The sequence below is a fragment of the Hyaena hyaena genome, unplaced genomic scaffold, assembly GCF_003009895.1.
Source record: "Hyaena hyaena isolate Hyena2069 unplaced genomic scaffold, ASM300989v1 scaffold_131, whole genome shotgun sequence".
Taxonomy (NCBI): domain Eukaryota; kingdom Metazoa; phylum Chordata; class Mammalia; order Carnivora; family Hyaenidae; genus Hyaena; species Hyaena hyaena.
In genome coordinates this window covers 1,176,711-1,192,000 of record NW_024080761.1, presented here as the reverse complement: position 1 = coordinate 1,192,000, position 15,290 = coordinate 1,176,711, and the positions used below count along the sequence as shown (strand labels likewise).

The following is a 15,290-nucleotide window of genomic DNA, read 5'->3' as shown; positions in this document are numbered from 1 at the left end:
GGTTTTTAAATTAAAGTGTTCTTAATTTTTGTGTGATCTAGTTTATCAGCGCTTTCCCTTTATGTTTGATGTCTTGTTGATGTTTGAGAAATCTTTGCCCTGCCCCAAGGTCATGGTGGATTTCTCATACAGTTTCTTCTAGGAGCTTTGTTGTTGGACCTTTTATATTTAGATCCATAATGCATTTGAAATTAATTTTTATGTGTGGTACAAGATAGATTGATATCTTACTATATTGAATCCAGCTGATCCAGCATCATATTTCGAAAGGAATTATCCTCTACCTCTGCCACCTTAATAATTAAATTTTCAGTGTTTACTACTCATGAAACTATTATTCTCTATTTTTTTAAGTGTGTTTATTTAGTTAGAGAGAGAGCACAAGCATGAGAGGTGCAGAGAGAGAGAGGGAGAGAGAGAGAGAGAGAGAGAGAGAGGATCCCAGTGCAGGGCTCAAACTCACCAACCATGAGATCATGACCTGAGCTGAACTCAAGAGTCAGATGCTTAACCGACTGAGCTACCCAGGCACCTCTGTTATTCCATATTCTTAAAATTTGCCTTCATTGCCTTTCCTCCTAGAGCCAAATAATCTTGATCTCTGGTTTTTCCCATGAATGGCAAAGCTAGTTCAATAATAATTATTCAGCCACTGCTTATTAAGTGCCAGCTATTCCATGCCACAAGCGAGGCATCTCATCCACATGTTCTTGTTTTATCCTCTCAACCCCATGAGATGGGTAAGGGCTATTCCCATTTACAAGTAAGGAAACCGGTTCATGTATAAGTAACTTGATCATAACCAGTAAAATGCAGTTGTGATATAACGATAGAATGTTGATTACCATTTCTTGAATTTTTTATTATGTACCAGGGGCTACACTTTTGTAAACATCCTCATCTGATACCTAGAACAACCTTGAGAAATAGATGCTGTTGTCGTGTTTTACAGGAGAGAAAGCTAAGGTGTTGAGATTTCATGACCTGCCCTAAGTCACATAGCTGTTAGATGGTGAAGCCAGAATTTGAACTTGGGTCTAACTCTAAAACCTCTATTTTTGCCTTCTTAACATTTCTTATTCCTAAGTAGGTCTGTTTAAGTGTCGCTTATGTGTCAAGCACTGTACTGGGCACTGGGAATGCATGGCGAGGTGTGGACCCAGCCTTTAAGGAGTTCACAGTGGATCCAGGCCGATTGCCCTGTTCATGCCAGATCATAAGTCCTTTAAAAACAATAACAGGTATTTCTGAAGTCTGCTAAAGCAGAGAGAAGGGTGATTATTCTGAAGGAGTAAGTGGTACAAGATAGAAGGAAAGGCTTCACAGAGATCATGCCTGATGAGCCAAATTTTATAGGACTAATAAAAATTCTGTGATATTGAAAGTAATTGGCACGCATAGCTCCGGGTAACTGTGGGTTTAAGTGGGGCTGTGAAATCATCTCATGCATGTGTATGCTGTGGCAAGGAGGGGAGGGCATTATATTTCATTCGTACTGGCATGTGGACGAGAGTAGGTGAATGTGAGGCCCACATCACAAGGGGCCCCATGTGCTATGGAGCTAGATTTGATCCTGGGTAATGGGAACCATCAAAACATTAGGGACAGAAAGCAGTCTGGTTGGGACCTCTTGAACCACTGACTTTTTTCTTTTGAGGGATTCCAGTTAGGTGCTGACAACTAACAGGGTTATAATATTTAGCAAGTCCTTACTGTGTGCCAAGCAGTTACATTAAGTGTAAACTATAATCTCGTAATGAGAATGAGATAGATGCTTTTATCCCGTTTTGTAGAAAAGAAAACTGAGGCACAGATAAGTTAATTAACTTAGCCAAACCAACACAGCTCATAAACATTGGAGCAAGATTCAGCCCTTAGTATTTCCTCCTCTAACACATGTATCAGCAGTCGTTTCAAAAGAAATGATCTTGTTTTGGATTGTTCTGAGAATAAAGGGAAAGTAGTGTGGTTGGAACTCAGTAAATTTGGGGATGGGGGGGTAGAGAGATGAGTGAAGACACTGTAGGGGTGAGCAAGGACCAGGACATGCAGAGCCTTGGGGGCAAGATAAAAGCAGTAGGAATCCCTGGGTCTTTTGAACAAGGGAGGGACGTCATATTGTTTATATTTTATTTTTGAATCTCTCTGGCTCCTTTGTAGAGAATGGATCCTAAAGGTCTAAGAGTAAAAACAGAGAGACCAGGTTAGGAGCTGACACAGGCACCCAGGGAACAAACAGTGGTGGTGGGTGGTAAATGGTGGCAGGCGAGGCAGATGATCTGGGGTATATTTGGAAGTATACCTGACAGCACTTGCTGATGGGTCGGTTTAATGAAGGGGTCCAGGATGATGCAAGGTTTTGTGCTTTTTTTTAGCCTAAGTCATTCCTAATTTGGGGCTACCATAGGTAACGCCTCACTGAACATACTTGGGCACTTAGAGCATATCTCTGAATATTTCCTTAGCATCCATCGCTGAAAGTACAACTACTCCATTGAAGATTAAGCTTGTGTTTGAAGATTTTTATATGGGCCAGTTGCCTTCCTAAACAATTGTATTCATTGGTATTACCACTGTATTTTGATGCTGTTTCCCTGTCCTTGTCATGTTGCTGGAGTTAAGTCTCCTTTTTCTTTTAAATTATTTAGAAAAGCATCATCCCCATAACGTTTGTAAGCTGACTGAACCCTAATTTAGTTCCTTGTTTTTGTATGACTTGAGCTTCCCATTCCTCATTGACTGTTGGCTGTGGGTCTCTCTCTCAGTTCCTTAAGACTTCTACATCTCTTCTCACATGGCCCCCTCCGTCTTCAAAGCCAGCAATAGTAGGTCAAGTCCTTCTCATGTTTTGACTCTCCCCTTCCACCTTCTCCTCTGCTGCCAGCTAGAGAAAGTTTTCTGCTTTTTAAGGGGCCATAGAAGTAGATTAGCCCATTCACGTACTCTCCCCTTTTTGAAGTCAACTGTGCCATATTATGTAAAAGAATCACAAGAGTGGTTTGTCATCACCTCACAGGTTCTGGGGGGTTGGATTGAGAGGGGGCTATTTCTAGAAATTTTACCTACCACAGTCTACCTTCTGGCCTCCCAGATGCAAAATATATTTCTCCTCCTCTAAGGTTCTTAAGAGTTTTACCATTACTACATCAGCTCGGTGTAAAATCTTACCTGAATCTCCTCAGCCTGCAGAACTCAGTCTCACCTTCCGAATCCTGAGTCGGAGCACAGCTCCTATCTTTTGGTCAGAGAAACAGGGTGTCCCCATCGTACAGCAGCGAGACAGGAAGAGGATAACAGTTACTGGTTTCTTTTTTTAAGTTTATTATTTTTTGAGAGAGTACATGCAGGAGAGGGGGAGGGGCAGAGAGAGAGGGAAAGAGAGAATCCCAAGCAGGCTCCACACTGTTAGCGAACGACGAGATGATGACCTGAACCGAAATTAAGAGTAGGATGCTTCACCAAGGGAGCCCCCTGGGCACCCCAACAGTTAACCCATTTCTGACAGAACAAAACATATGCACAGAAGTTACTAATTACACCATTATTTATAGTTACACATAGCGGAAGCGATACCAATCCATACGGTAGAAGATGAAGTACATTTTAAAAGTTTGCTTCAACTTGAGAGATTATTACTTGGTCACTAAAAAGGTCAATAGCAAAGAGTGACGACTTGGGAAATACAGGACATAAATGGAGGAAAAGAGTGGGATCTAAAACGATAACATTATGACTTTATAAAAGCATGCTTACGAAAATAGACTAGAAAAGAATAGCAAAAAGAATCTTGTTAGATTCTGGTGATGTTTTTCTTACAACTTTTTAATTTATGCTGTCTTTTTTAATTTTAAAAATCTTTTTTTACCTAGCCCAGATACAATGCTTAACCACCCATTCTCAGCCCCCAGTTCACCTTTGAACTCATGGGCTCTCCTCAGGGTGGAATAGAAGGTTTAGTGCTCTGCCTGCTCAGAGCACTGTAACTGCTGCCTTACCATATACGTACAAACACTTTTTTTTTTTTTTTAATTTTTTAATGTTTTATTTATTTCTGAGAGAGAGTGAGCAGGGGAGGGTCAGAGAGAGATACAGAATCTGAAACAGGCTCCAGGCTCTGAGCTAGCTGTCAGCACAGAGCCCGACATGGGGCTCGAACCCACGAACCGTGAGATCATGACCTGAGCCGAAGTCGGTCGCTTAACCAACTGAGCCGCCCAGGTGCCCCTACACACTCTTGTCTACAGTTCTCAGCCTCTCCATGTCCCCAGGCCTAAGCTTCTACACTTAGCAGAACAAAGTAAATCATCCTGGACAACCAAAATGCCCCAGCTGAACTTGGACCCTGGAAGTCTTAGCCATTTGTGTTCCTCAGACTAGCAGAGTCAGGTCACTTTTCACTCAGAGAGCTTGTGAAACCTGCAGAGTCTCAAGTCCCACTTGTGCTCTTCTGTATTAAAACCTGCCCTTTTCTTGCACTGCTGGTGGGAATGCAGACTGGTGCTGCCACTATGAAAAACAGTGTGGAGCTTCCTCAAATAATTAAAAATAGAATTACCCTACAACCCAGCAATAGCACTATAGGAATTTATACAAAATACAGGAGTGCTAATGTATAGGGTCACATGCACCCCAACGTTTATAGCAGCACTTTCAGCAATAGCCAAAGTATGGAAAGAGCCCAAATGTCCATCGACTGATGAATGGATAAAGATGTGGTTTATATATACAATGAAATACTACTTGGCAATGAGAAAGAATGAAATCCTGCCATTTTCAACAACATGGATGGAACAGGAGAGGATTACGCCGAGTGAAATAAGTCATTCAGAGAAAACCAGATATCCTAGGTTTTTACTCATATGTAGAACTTGAGAAGCTTAACAGAAGACCATGGGGGAAGGGAAGGAGAAAAAAAAAGTTTCAGACAGAGAGGGAGACAAACCATAAGAGACTCTAAAATACAGAGAACAGACTGAGGGTTGATGGGGGTGGAAGGGCAGGGCACTTGGTGGGATGAGCACTGGGTGTTGTATGGAAGTGATGTATCATGGGAATCTACCCCCGAAGCCAAGAGTACACTGTACACGCTGTATGTTAGCCAACTTGACAAATAAATTATAAATTTTATTTACATTTAAAAGAAGAAAATTGTATTTAAATTTAAATTATATTTGAAAGACAGAAGAAAAGAAACCTGCCCTTTAGCAAGATCCCTCACAGTTTGAGTAGAACTGTCTGGGTGGTCCCAGCAGTGCTTTGCAGCACATACAGGGTCCAGAACTGAACAGCACTGCATAGGCTTTGAAAACAACTGACACTGAAACCAGAACTTGGATCTTGAAGCCAGCTGAGCTGATTGCCTGCTAAAACAAAAAGATATCAGGATTCTTCAGAACCTCCGGGATATAATTGTAAATTCCTGGCCATGCAAAGAGCCAGGAACACTTTTAAAAGGTAACAGAGGCTGGCACCAAGATGACACAGATGTTGGAATTACCTGACAAAGACAGGAAGCAGCTATTACAGAAACGCCATGAGAAGTGAGGGCAAACTGTCTTGAACTGAATGGAATAATAGGTCTCAGCAAAGAAATAGAAGATATAAAGAAGAACCAAATGGAAATTGTAGAATTGAAAAATAAAATAACCTCACTGGATGAAGGAGTATCAGAATGGAAATAACAGAAGAGTGGACTTGAAGCTAGAGCAATAGAAAGCATCCTTTCTGAACACGGAAAACAGATTGAAAAATAAAGTTTCAGGTATTTGTGAGACAATTATAAAAGGTCTAACATAGGGGCAGCGGAGTCTTAAAAGAGGAGAAAGTACAGTGCAGAAAAATTACCTGAAGAGAATAAGGGCTGAAAACTCCCCAGATTTGGCAAAAGACATTTTGGGCAAAAAAAAACCCCACAAATTCAAAAAGTAGGATAAACACAAGAAAGTCCCTGCATGGACATACCTATAGAAGAATAAGAATGTGACTGATTGTGGATTTCTCATTAGAAATCATGGAGACCAGGAAGAAGTAGACCACTGTTCTCAAAGTATGGAGAAAAAAGAATGGTCAACCCAGAACTCTGTATCCAGCAAATATTTCACTTTATTTCTGAAGGATATTAAGAGTTCTTAATGAAAGGAAACTAAGAATTCATAGTCAACAGCTCTTCTCAAAAGGAATTGCTAAAGGAAGTTCTTCAGACAGAAGGGAAATGATACCAGACGGAAACTTGGAACATCAGGAATAAAGGAAGAGCAATAGAAATGGTAAATATAACTGTTCTCTTGAATTCTCTAAAATGTGTTTTACAGTTGAAAGTAAAAATTGCAACATTTCACTATATGTCAGTGTAATGTGGAGCAACTGTAACATAAAGAGGAGAGAGTAAATGGAACTGTATATGCTAGTAAGGTCTCTGCCTTCTACTTGAAACGATAAAATACTGTTTCTAAGTAGACTGAAGAAGTGCAGTATGTATATTTGATCCCTCAAGCAACCACTTGGAAAAAACTCTAAGAAGAGATCTAGTCAAAAACATTAAAATTGAATGAAAAGAGGAAACAGGAATGAAAAACAGAGGGAACAGTTGGAAAATGAATTCTACATGGTAGGTATAAATCTAAACCTATCACCTAAGATCACATTAAATGTAAATGGCCTCAGCACGTCAGTTAAAAGAGCATGGGTTTTGAGGGTGGGCAGACCCAGGATGATTACTGTATTGGCCACTTACTACCTATGTGTCCTTGTTAAAGAAACCTTGCTTCTGAGCCTGTTTCCTCATCTATAAAATAAGAATAAAAATCATATGTACTCAGACGGCTGCTGCAAAGGTGAAATAAGATAATGTATACTAGGAGCTCAGCACATCTGGCTGTTAACAAAGGAGAGATACATATATGCTCTCTGTATATGCAGAGTATCTTTGGAGGGACATACAGAGATACTTAGTTGTCTGAAGGAAGACCTGGTGGGCTGGCGAACAGGGGTGAAAGGGAGAATTTTTGCCTTTGTGGGCCCACAACCTTTTATGTACAAGTCTGGTGTCAAAGGAGCTCTGAGGAGCACCTGGTAGCTCAGTCCATTGCGTGTCCGACTCTTGATTTTGGCTCGGATCATGATCCCTACGTTGTTATATCGAGCCCCATGTTGGGTTCCACGCTGAGCATGAACCTTGAGATATATTCTCTCCCTCCCAGCCCCTGTCCCCTGCTTGCATGCAGGTTCTCTCTCTTTAAAAAAAAAAAAAAAAAAAAAAAGGAAAAAAAAACCCTGTGAAAACCAAGGTTGGTTGGTTTGATTTTGCTTTTGGGTTTTTTTTCCCATAAGACTGGTGCCAAACCCTGGTTTGGTAGCAAAACCTGTCCTGCAGTAGCATGAAGCTTCTCATATATTCATTTATCCCACTTATGTGTGAATAAGCATTCATTCTGTAGAAACATTAGGGTATCTGTTACAGCTCAGGTGCTGCTGGGAGTGTTATGCAGTATAAGTTAGGAACACCCATCTGACCTTTCTCAATCCGAAAAATTCTGAATTCCAGAACACATCTAGCCTAAGATTATGGACCTGTGGGTCTCTTCTCAGTCTTTAATTTTGAAACTCGTAGATGCGTTACCTGTTCGGAACATTAAATTTTCAAACTTAACCTTTTTAAAATGAAATTAGCACAGGGCAGGCTCTTGGCAAATCGCAGCGGTGGCTGTAACCCACTTCTTCCGCCTTGCCTGGCAGCACGTCTGTCCGTGTCCACTGCGGCCCTCATCACCGCACGCCCTGTGAGTGTTCACTTCTCACACTTCACATGTTAAAAGACTGAGGTGTAGAGGTTTGTGACAGACCCCTGCCAGCCACCTAGATCACTCCCCACCCAGAGTCCGGGGCCCGTCTTTTGACCCCAGTCCTGAGACTTTTCCAGATCACCAGACCACGTCAGCCGTTAGAGTGGTGTCAACTGGATTTGTGTGTCCAAGAGAGGAGTGAGTGTTGTTTTTATCTAAGAGGAGAGGGGAGCACATAAGAGGGAAATACCCTGTGTTCAGGATAACCCTCAAATCTCTTATAGGGGCCCCAATAGGGATTTGGGGTAGTGTGGGCCCAGCCAGGCACTTTTGTCTACAGCATTAGTGTGTAACACTCTCCTTCAGATGATTACCAGATGAAGTAATAGGGGCTTGATTTCAGAGACCTTGTACAAAATTAGCTTTATTTTATGTTTTTTTTTTTTTTAATATTTATTTATTTTTGAGAGACAGGCTCGAGCAGGGTAGGGGCAGAGAAAGAGAGAGAGACAGAATCTGAAGCAGGCTCCAGGCTCTGGGCTGTCAGCACAGAGCCTGACATGGGGCTCGAACCCACGAACCGTTAGATCATGACCTGAGCCAAAGTTGGAGGCTCAACCGACTGACCCACCCAGAGACCCCCAAAGTTAGCTTTATTTTAATCCCTGTAGCCTCATTCAACACATTCTGGACTGAGACTTTTTTTTTTTTTTTTTTTTTGAGGCATTCCCCTCAAAAGAAAGGTCAAGAAGAAATCATAGCCAGGGATTTGCTGGACTGAGACTATTGGGGTTTTTTTAATGTTTGTTTATTTTAAGAGAGTACACAAGCAGAGGAGGGGCAGAGAGAGAGGGAGAGAGAATCTTAAGCAGGCTCCATACCTAGCATGGAGACCGACTTAGCTCTTGATCCCACAATCCTGGGATCATGACCTGAGCTGTAATCATGGTCGGTCGCTTAACCAGCTGAGCCACCAGCTCACCAGTCCAAGGGCTCCAGGACTGAGACTGTTTTAAAATGGGTTCTGAGCTTGTGCGTAGTGAATTCACAGAAGTGTGCATGTGTTGCAGTGAGGCTGTGGTAAGCGTTGAGTCAAGGATATGCGGTGACAATTTCAAGTACACAAATGGTTGCCGTGGGCCTGGCAGCTACCTTTTCCAGTTTCCGTTGTTCTCTGTTCCTTCTGCCCTGTGCCCTGTGGCCCATGAGAGGCAAGGAGAGAAGGCTGTGTGTTTTGGGAACCATGAGGTGCTGTTCTCCGAGGCATTTTTATAGCCATTAGAAGCCCCTTCAGTTTGCTGACCTGTATGGGCCATTTCACGGAGATACACTCGCTGCCCTCTGCCACACCTGCTATACCAGAGCGTGCCAGAATGTTAACAGAGGCCACCAGAAAATTTGACTGCCAGCTCCATGAACTATGACTTGGGAACAGTCATGTACGTCAGGAAAAATTCCTTCCCTTGGAAACTTTGCCACATCCGCCTAAGTCACAGGTATCCTTTACAGCATATTGGGTAGAACTGACTGGAGAAGCATCTCCTTTTGGATTTTTTCCCAGTTCTTTAATTAATGGCTTCTTACCTGTAAGTGTATATTAGCTGCTATTTACAAGGCTCTCCTGAGGTCTGGCAGGAAGCACCCCCCTCACCCCCAAACTGCTAGGTTTGTATTGCTTGCTAGGTCTCCAGGCAGATCCCAAAGCACACTTTGGCAAATTGTATTTTTTGTTTTATAAAAAAAAAAAAAAAAAAAAAAGAAAAGCATAAAGAAAATCATCCCAGGAGTAACTGACTGTTTATATTTTCAGCGTGCTCCTTTTGGGTTTTATTTATACATACACGCCCCCACACACATTTTTCCCAGTTGATTTCCTGGGCTATTCCTAAGCTATCTCTTTTTCCCCTACAGTTAACACTAGAGCATAAGCATTTTTTCACATCATTTTATTTTATTTTTAAATGTTTGTTTTTGAGAGAGAGTGAGGGGAGAGGGGAATGGGGGAGGGGAGACAGAGGATCCAAAGCCGGCTCTGTGCTGACAGCTGCAAGCTCGATGAGGGCCTCAAACCCATAAACCATGAGATCATGACCCGAGCTGAAGTCAGACACTTAACCGACTGAGCCACCCAGGCACCCCTTTTCACATCATTTTAAAACACTCTAAGAACATTGTCTCCACAATTGCATTTGGCGATCCACCATAACATGCCTAATTGGTCCCTACTTAGGCCAGTTCCAGTTCCCTTGATTAAAGTCCCTATGATGATATTTTAATTTGAATTATGTGTTCTTTAAGATAGATGCCTAGACATGGAACTATTGCATCAAGGAGCATAAAGATACGGAAGACTTTTGAAAGACACCTGTGTTGTGTATATATTGGACAATACAGAGTTGCTCTCCAGAAAGCATGCTTTCGTATAAACGAAAGCTCCTAGCTCGTGTTCCCACCGAGAGCAAAAATGGGTTCTTGGTGTAGAGGTGAAAAAAATCTTAGAGGTTACAGTGGCTTGTGGTCCTCCAGTGCGCGGTGCATAGACAGATACATGGTGTCTGTGGGATGGAAGGATGCTGAAGAGCCCCTGTCCTAGCTATGTGCGGCCACCCATCTTATTCCACCCGCAGAAGCTTATAAGCCTCTGTCTTGCAGTTTGGGTTTTGGTTTTAGGATGTTTTCTGACCTGAAAGTTCTTGGTTCATGATACAAAGTTTAGGAACTTGAGAAAAGTGTAAAGAAAGTAAAATTTATCAATATGTTTATTTTCTACAGCATGGAGATCTCTTTGTTTTTAGCTTTGTGTTCAACTCTTTTTAGTATTACCCTTGTAATCTATTAGTCTGTGCCAGAGACCACCGTGAAATAGCCCCTGTGTTATGGTCTCATGCGGGGATTTCCCCTGCCCTCCATGCCTGGCAGTGCATCTGCAACCCCACGGGCATTGGGCCCAAGCCCCTGGGAGCCCAGGCGCCCGACTGCTAGGGGACTTGTGGTAATTGCTCCTTGTTTGTTTCAGGTGTGATCCCCTGGGCCCGTTTGCTGTCGGCGGAGAGGACCTGGACCCCTTTGGGTGAGTCCTGCCAGGGAGGGGGCGGTAACACAGCTTACTCTTGTGACTTTTCAGCCCAGCTCATCTTCTAATCTTAGAGCTTTTCATCAGTCTTGCTTTGGGGTGATGGAGGCTGCTGTTGCTGAGCAGCTGAGAAGTCACTGCCACTGTTCTCTCGGCCGGGCCTGGAGCAGTGCCTGAGAGCTTTGCTGGGGCGGGGGCGGGGGCAGGGGGAGGTTGCTGAGCAAGCCTAGCAGACAGCTCCTCCGTCATTAGCTGGCCACGCTGGCCCCGGCACAGGACAGCAGCCTCCCCTGGAGGAAAGAGTCTCTGGGGAGCACATGGTGGGCGACAGACTGAAGAGCAGTTCAGGGCTCTCCTCACTTGCTCAGGGGAGTCTCTGGTTCCCATTAGACTGTGCGTGTGGGTTTTGTCACGCACCCAACAGTCATCGCAGCTGAGCCACGCCCTGTCTTCTCTGAATGCCTCCGAGTAGATTTTAACCTGTGCGGCAAAGCGACCCCCACTTGAGTACCTCATTTTTAGATGGTGGGAAATGGCGTGGGCCTGCAGTTAATCTTGAAAAGTGACCTCAAAGTTTGGGGCCCATCAGCTCGCGCATCCTGCTTTGAGCACAGGAGGTCAGGTGCATGGGGGTGGATTCTGCACAGGAGGGTGGATTCTGTCGGAGCCAGATTTGGGCAGTCCACATGCGGTCCTAGAGCACCCTGGGGCCCTCTCAGGAAACCGCAAGAAAGCCGTCATCGCGAATCATCCCAGTGCTGTTACTTGTCCTTAGACTTAAAACCATGCCCTACAGAACCCTGTGGTGGTTCTGCATTGACCTTGGCACGTTCTGGCACCTGTTCTTGATGAGGCTGTCCCCCTTGGATGTAGGACATGGCAGGGATCTGTTTTGTGGGCTCGGGCAGCCTGGAACGCTGAAGGGGCAGCCGTGCATGCCGGGACAGGTGTGCTCTTGGTGTCCCCATTCTTGCCCACTTCTGCTGACTCGGGCAGCCACCCATCAGTGCCCGCCTGAGCTCTCCAGAGTGCATGCCTGAGCAGTTTTAGCCCACTCTCCCCTCCTTCGCCTCTTCTCCAGCAGCTCCTCACCTCACCTGCTCACCCACCTTTCTTCTTGCCTCAGGTGCCGGAGAGGTGGCATGATTGTGGACCCCCTGAGATCTGGCTTCCCGAGGGCACTCATTGACCCATCCTCGGGTCTCCCAAACCGTCTTCCTCCAGGCGCCGTGCCCCCGGGAGCACGCTTTGACCCCTTTGGACCCATCGGGACCAGCCCGTCTGGGTAGGTAATCATGGAGGCCCGCTGAGGAATAGGGCCTGATGCAGCTCGGCTCAGCACTGCGGGAACTGGCGGTCTGGCTCTAGGTGCCGAGTTGCCACTGCCTCCGTCCCCCACTGCTGAGGGAACGGGGCCTCCTGGGGCCCCTGCCTGATGCCTCCCTGGGGCTCCCCATCCCTCAGTGCCCCCTTCCTCCAGCCCCACTCAGGGAGCACTCAGAGGAGGAGGGGCCCCTTGTACTCACTGAAGTTTAGTCCATGTCAAGAGCACACTGGATTCTAATAGCAACACTTGTGGGTACATATCACTGTCCACGTTCTAGACGGCAGCAATCAAGGCCCTGGAAGGTGAATCAGCTGATCCCAGGTGGGAGAGTCAGGATCATGGCTGTAGAGCGCATGCCTTGAAGCCCACAGAGCACCCCATTGTTCTGGAGGGCAGGCTCCCTCTGCCCAGGGCCCCGTCTGCCCGGGTGCCCCTGGCCCCTCCATCACTCCCAGCTCACCAGCCCCTCTCTCCATTCCAGACCTAACCCGGACCATCTCCCCCCGCCGGGCTACGATGACATGTACCTGTGAAGGCCTCAAGAATGTAACACCCCAGCCTTCCCTCCACTCTCCTGGAGCTGCCGCCGCGGGCCCCGTCAGCAGCCGTGTTCCCGCGGGCTGGGGGCGAGGGACTCTGCCCATGCGTTCGCGGGCCGGCCGGGATCGCCTCCCTGCCCCCGGCCGGAGCCAGGACACCTGCTGCAGCTCTCCACCTGGCTGCGTCTAGGTCCCAAAGAGCAACTAGTGTGTCTCTCTCACCACCAGCTCCCCCACACTTCTCAAGGGAGACCCCGGCAACATATACCCTCGACCCGGTGCCGTTGCGGCTGCAGCGCTATAAGAACAGAACACATTTTGGATGTTATTATAAGAACCAAATGTCAATACAAAAATCATGTTGCCAGTCTCCCACTCTTCTTTACTGCACAGCGCCTTCCGTCTCTGAGACGTTAGCGTTTAAGTCTTCGTGGGGCCAAGTGACTCTTTTCCTACCCAGGGCCTGTTCTTGCTTCTCAGAATTGCTTTTGCTCCTAAATTGCTTTTGCTCCTGACATCACTAAGGTGGGCCCCAGTGTGGCTGTGCCAATGAAAATGAGAGACTAGCAACCCCCAGGCCACAAAGAAGACTTCCACAAGGGCAGGCGCCTTGCAGGAAGACTGCATCATGTCGAGAAGGGCAGAATCCTCCGGTTCCGCCCGTCCGCGCAGACCCGCCGCCCCGTCTGTGCCTGGACAGCGGCAGCCTATAAACAGACCTGAAGGCTAATCTTATCTTTGCCACTAACTTAACCGAGTTGACCCTAAGCAGGGCTCTCCCCTCCCAGGGCTTTCCTGCTGCCTGTGACATCTGAGGTGCCCTTTCTTCTCAGCATCCTGATGTCTGCCTCTGTGTACGGCCACCTCTCGGGACTGGGACAGAGGAAAACAATGAATTTTTGAGGCTCTCTGTGGTGCTTACCCACAGAGTAACTCCGTGCCCCTCGGACCCCACACAAGGAAGGCACGGGAGCACGGGCTCCATCCCCAAATGTGGTATTGAACCCCGCTAGGAGCAGGGAGCCCAGCCTCTGGAAGCCTGTGTCCTCTGTCCAGGCCCATCTGACCTCTGGTGTTCTCCGGATTCTTTTCAGCCCAAGGCCTGATAGACGTGGTCAGTGATGAGCCTCTGTGCTGGAGTGGAGAGAGCCCCATAGAGCACCAGGCCCAGAGGCAAGAGATCAAGGCACTAGGCACTTACCCTCCACAGCAAGCATCATATCCATGGGTGGGTCTTTCTGCTTCTCAGATCCTTGAGTTCCTTCTCCTAAAAGAGGATGTACTATTTATCTGTGGGCAGAGGGTAGGCTACCAGAGCCCCCCTGAGGTGTCTGCTAATAGGCTGTAGCCTGGAACTGCCCGAGAGGGGTTAAGGGGACACTGAACTGGGGCCTGGGTGGGGAGGCTTGCATGAGCAGGCGCCCCGGCCATTTTTGGTGGGCCCCGTCTCCAGCACTGATTTAGTAAGGACCACCTTGCAGCCTGTAGAACATTTGTGCTCCGGAGAGAGAGCCAGAGATCCGGCAAAGCTACAAGTGCAATCATCAGTCACAGTCTTCTTCCTCGAGGGCCTACAAATGGGCGGAGTGTTTCTGTTCCAGAATTGGATCATACCTGCTACGGACAGGAGTTGGGGCAATTTGGTCCCATAAACATCCCTTATCATAAAAGGAAGCATTGAAGGAACATCACACTAGAAACCGTCAGACAAGCAGGGAAGGTAGGTCGCTTTTAGAACTACGATTTAAGGAAAAGATGGTTCAGACAATAAATTTGGCACTTGGGTTTTCTACTAGCAAAGGCCAAAAGGATCATCCTGTACATCATTCTGTTTTCTGAAAACAGAAATTTCAGTGATTCTCTTCTGCAGAATCAGCCATTTTTGGCGTGGGTCTCCTGTGTCAAGAACACTGAGCCTTAGTGTCAGGGGACGTGACTGGGGACTCCAGGGACTTCCAAGTCACGCTGTCCGTGTTTGCTGGAGTCTGGGCCGCCGCCTCCTCGCAGCCAGGAGTAGTCGCCAGGCAGCGAGGGCTACCCGTTCCAGGGTGTGTCTTGTGCAAGGGTAGGGTCCTTACCAGTAAATACCAGCACTCAATAACCTGTTCCTTTTTTAAAAATAACAGCTTTATTGATATAGAATCCACATACCCATGAAGTTTACCTTTTAAAAGTGTGCGATGCAGTGGTTTTTAGTGTATTTGCAATGTGCGTCCGTCCATCACTACATCTAACTCCTGAACATCTTCGCCACCTCAACAGGAAACCCCATACCTATGAACAGTCACTCCTGTTGCCCCGCTCCCAGCCCGAGGCAGCTGCTAGTCTGTCTTCTCACTAAAGGTTTGCCTGTTCGGGACAGTTCTCACAAGTAAATTGCACAGCGTGTGGCCCTTTGTGTCTGGCTTCTTTTCACTGAACATCCTCAAGGTTCATCCATGTTGTAGCGTGTGTCAGTACTGCATTCCTTTTAATGGCTGAGGAATACCCACTGTATGGACATAAATACCCCATTTTCTTTTTTTCTTGTTTTTTTCTTTAAATATAACTTATTGTCAAGTTGGCTAACA

The 15,290-nt window shown here is 46.2% G+C and overlaps 1 protein-coding gene across 1 annotated transcript in view; it reads left to right on the top strand.

The window, feature by feature from the left end:
- The window catches only part of PSMF1 (proteasome inhibitor subunit 1), a 48,395-nt gene extending 33,105 nt beyond the window's left edge, over window positions 1-15,290 (top strand). Inside the window, exons 6-8 of the mRNA XM_039237747.1 lie at window positions 10,798-10,851; window positions 11,981-12,139; window positions 12,663-15,290. Coding sequence (XP_039093678.1) covers window positions 10,798-10,851; window positions 11,981-12,139; window positions 12,663-12,714 — 265 coding nt within the window. The 3' untranslated portion in view covers window positions 12,715-15,290. The remainder of the gene's footprint in view (window positions 1-10,797; window positions 10,852-11,980; window positions 12,140-12,662) is intronic.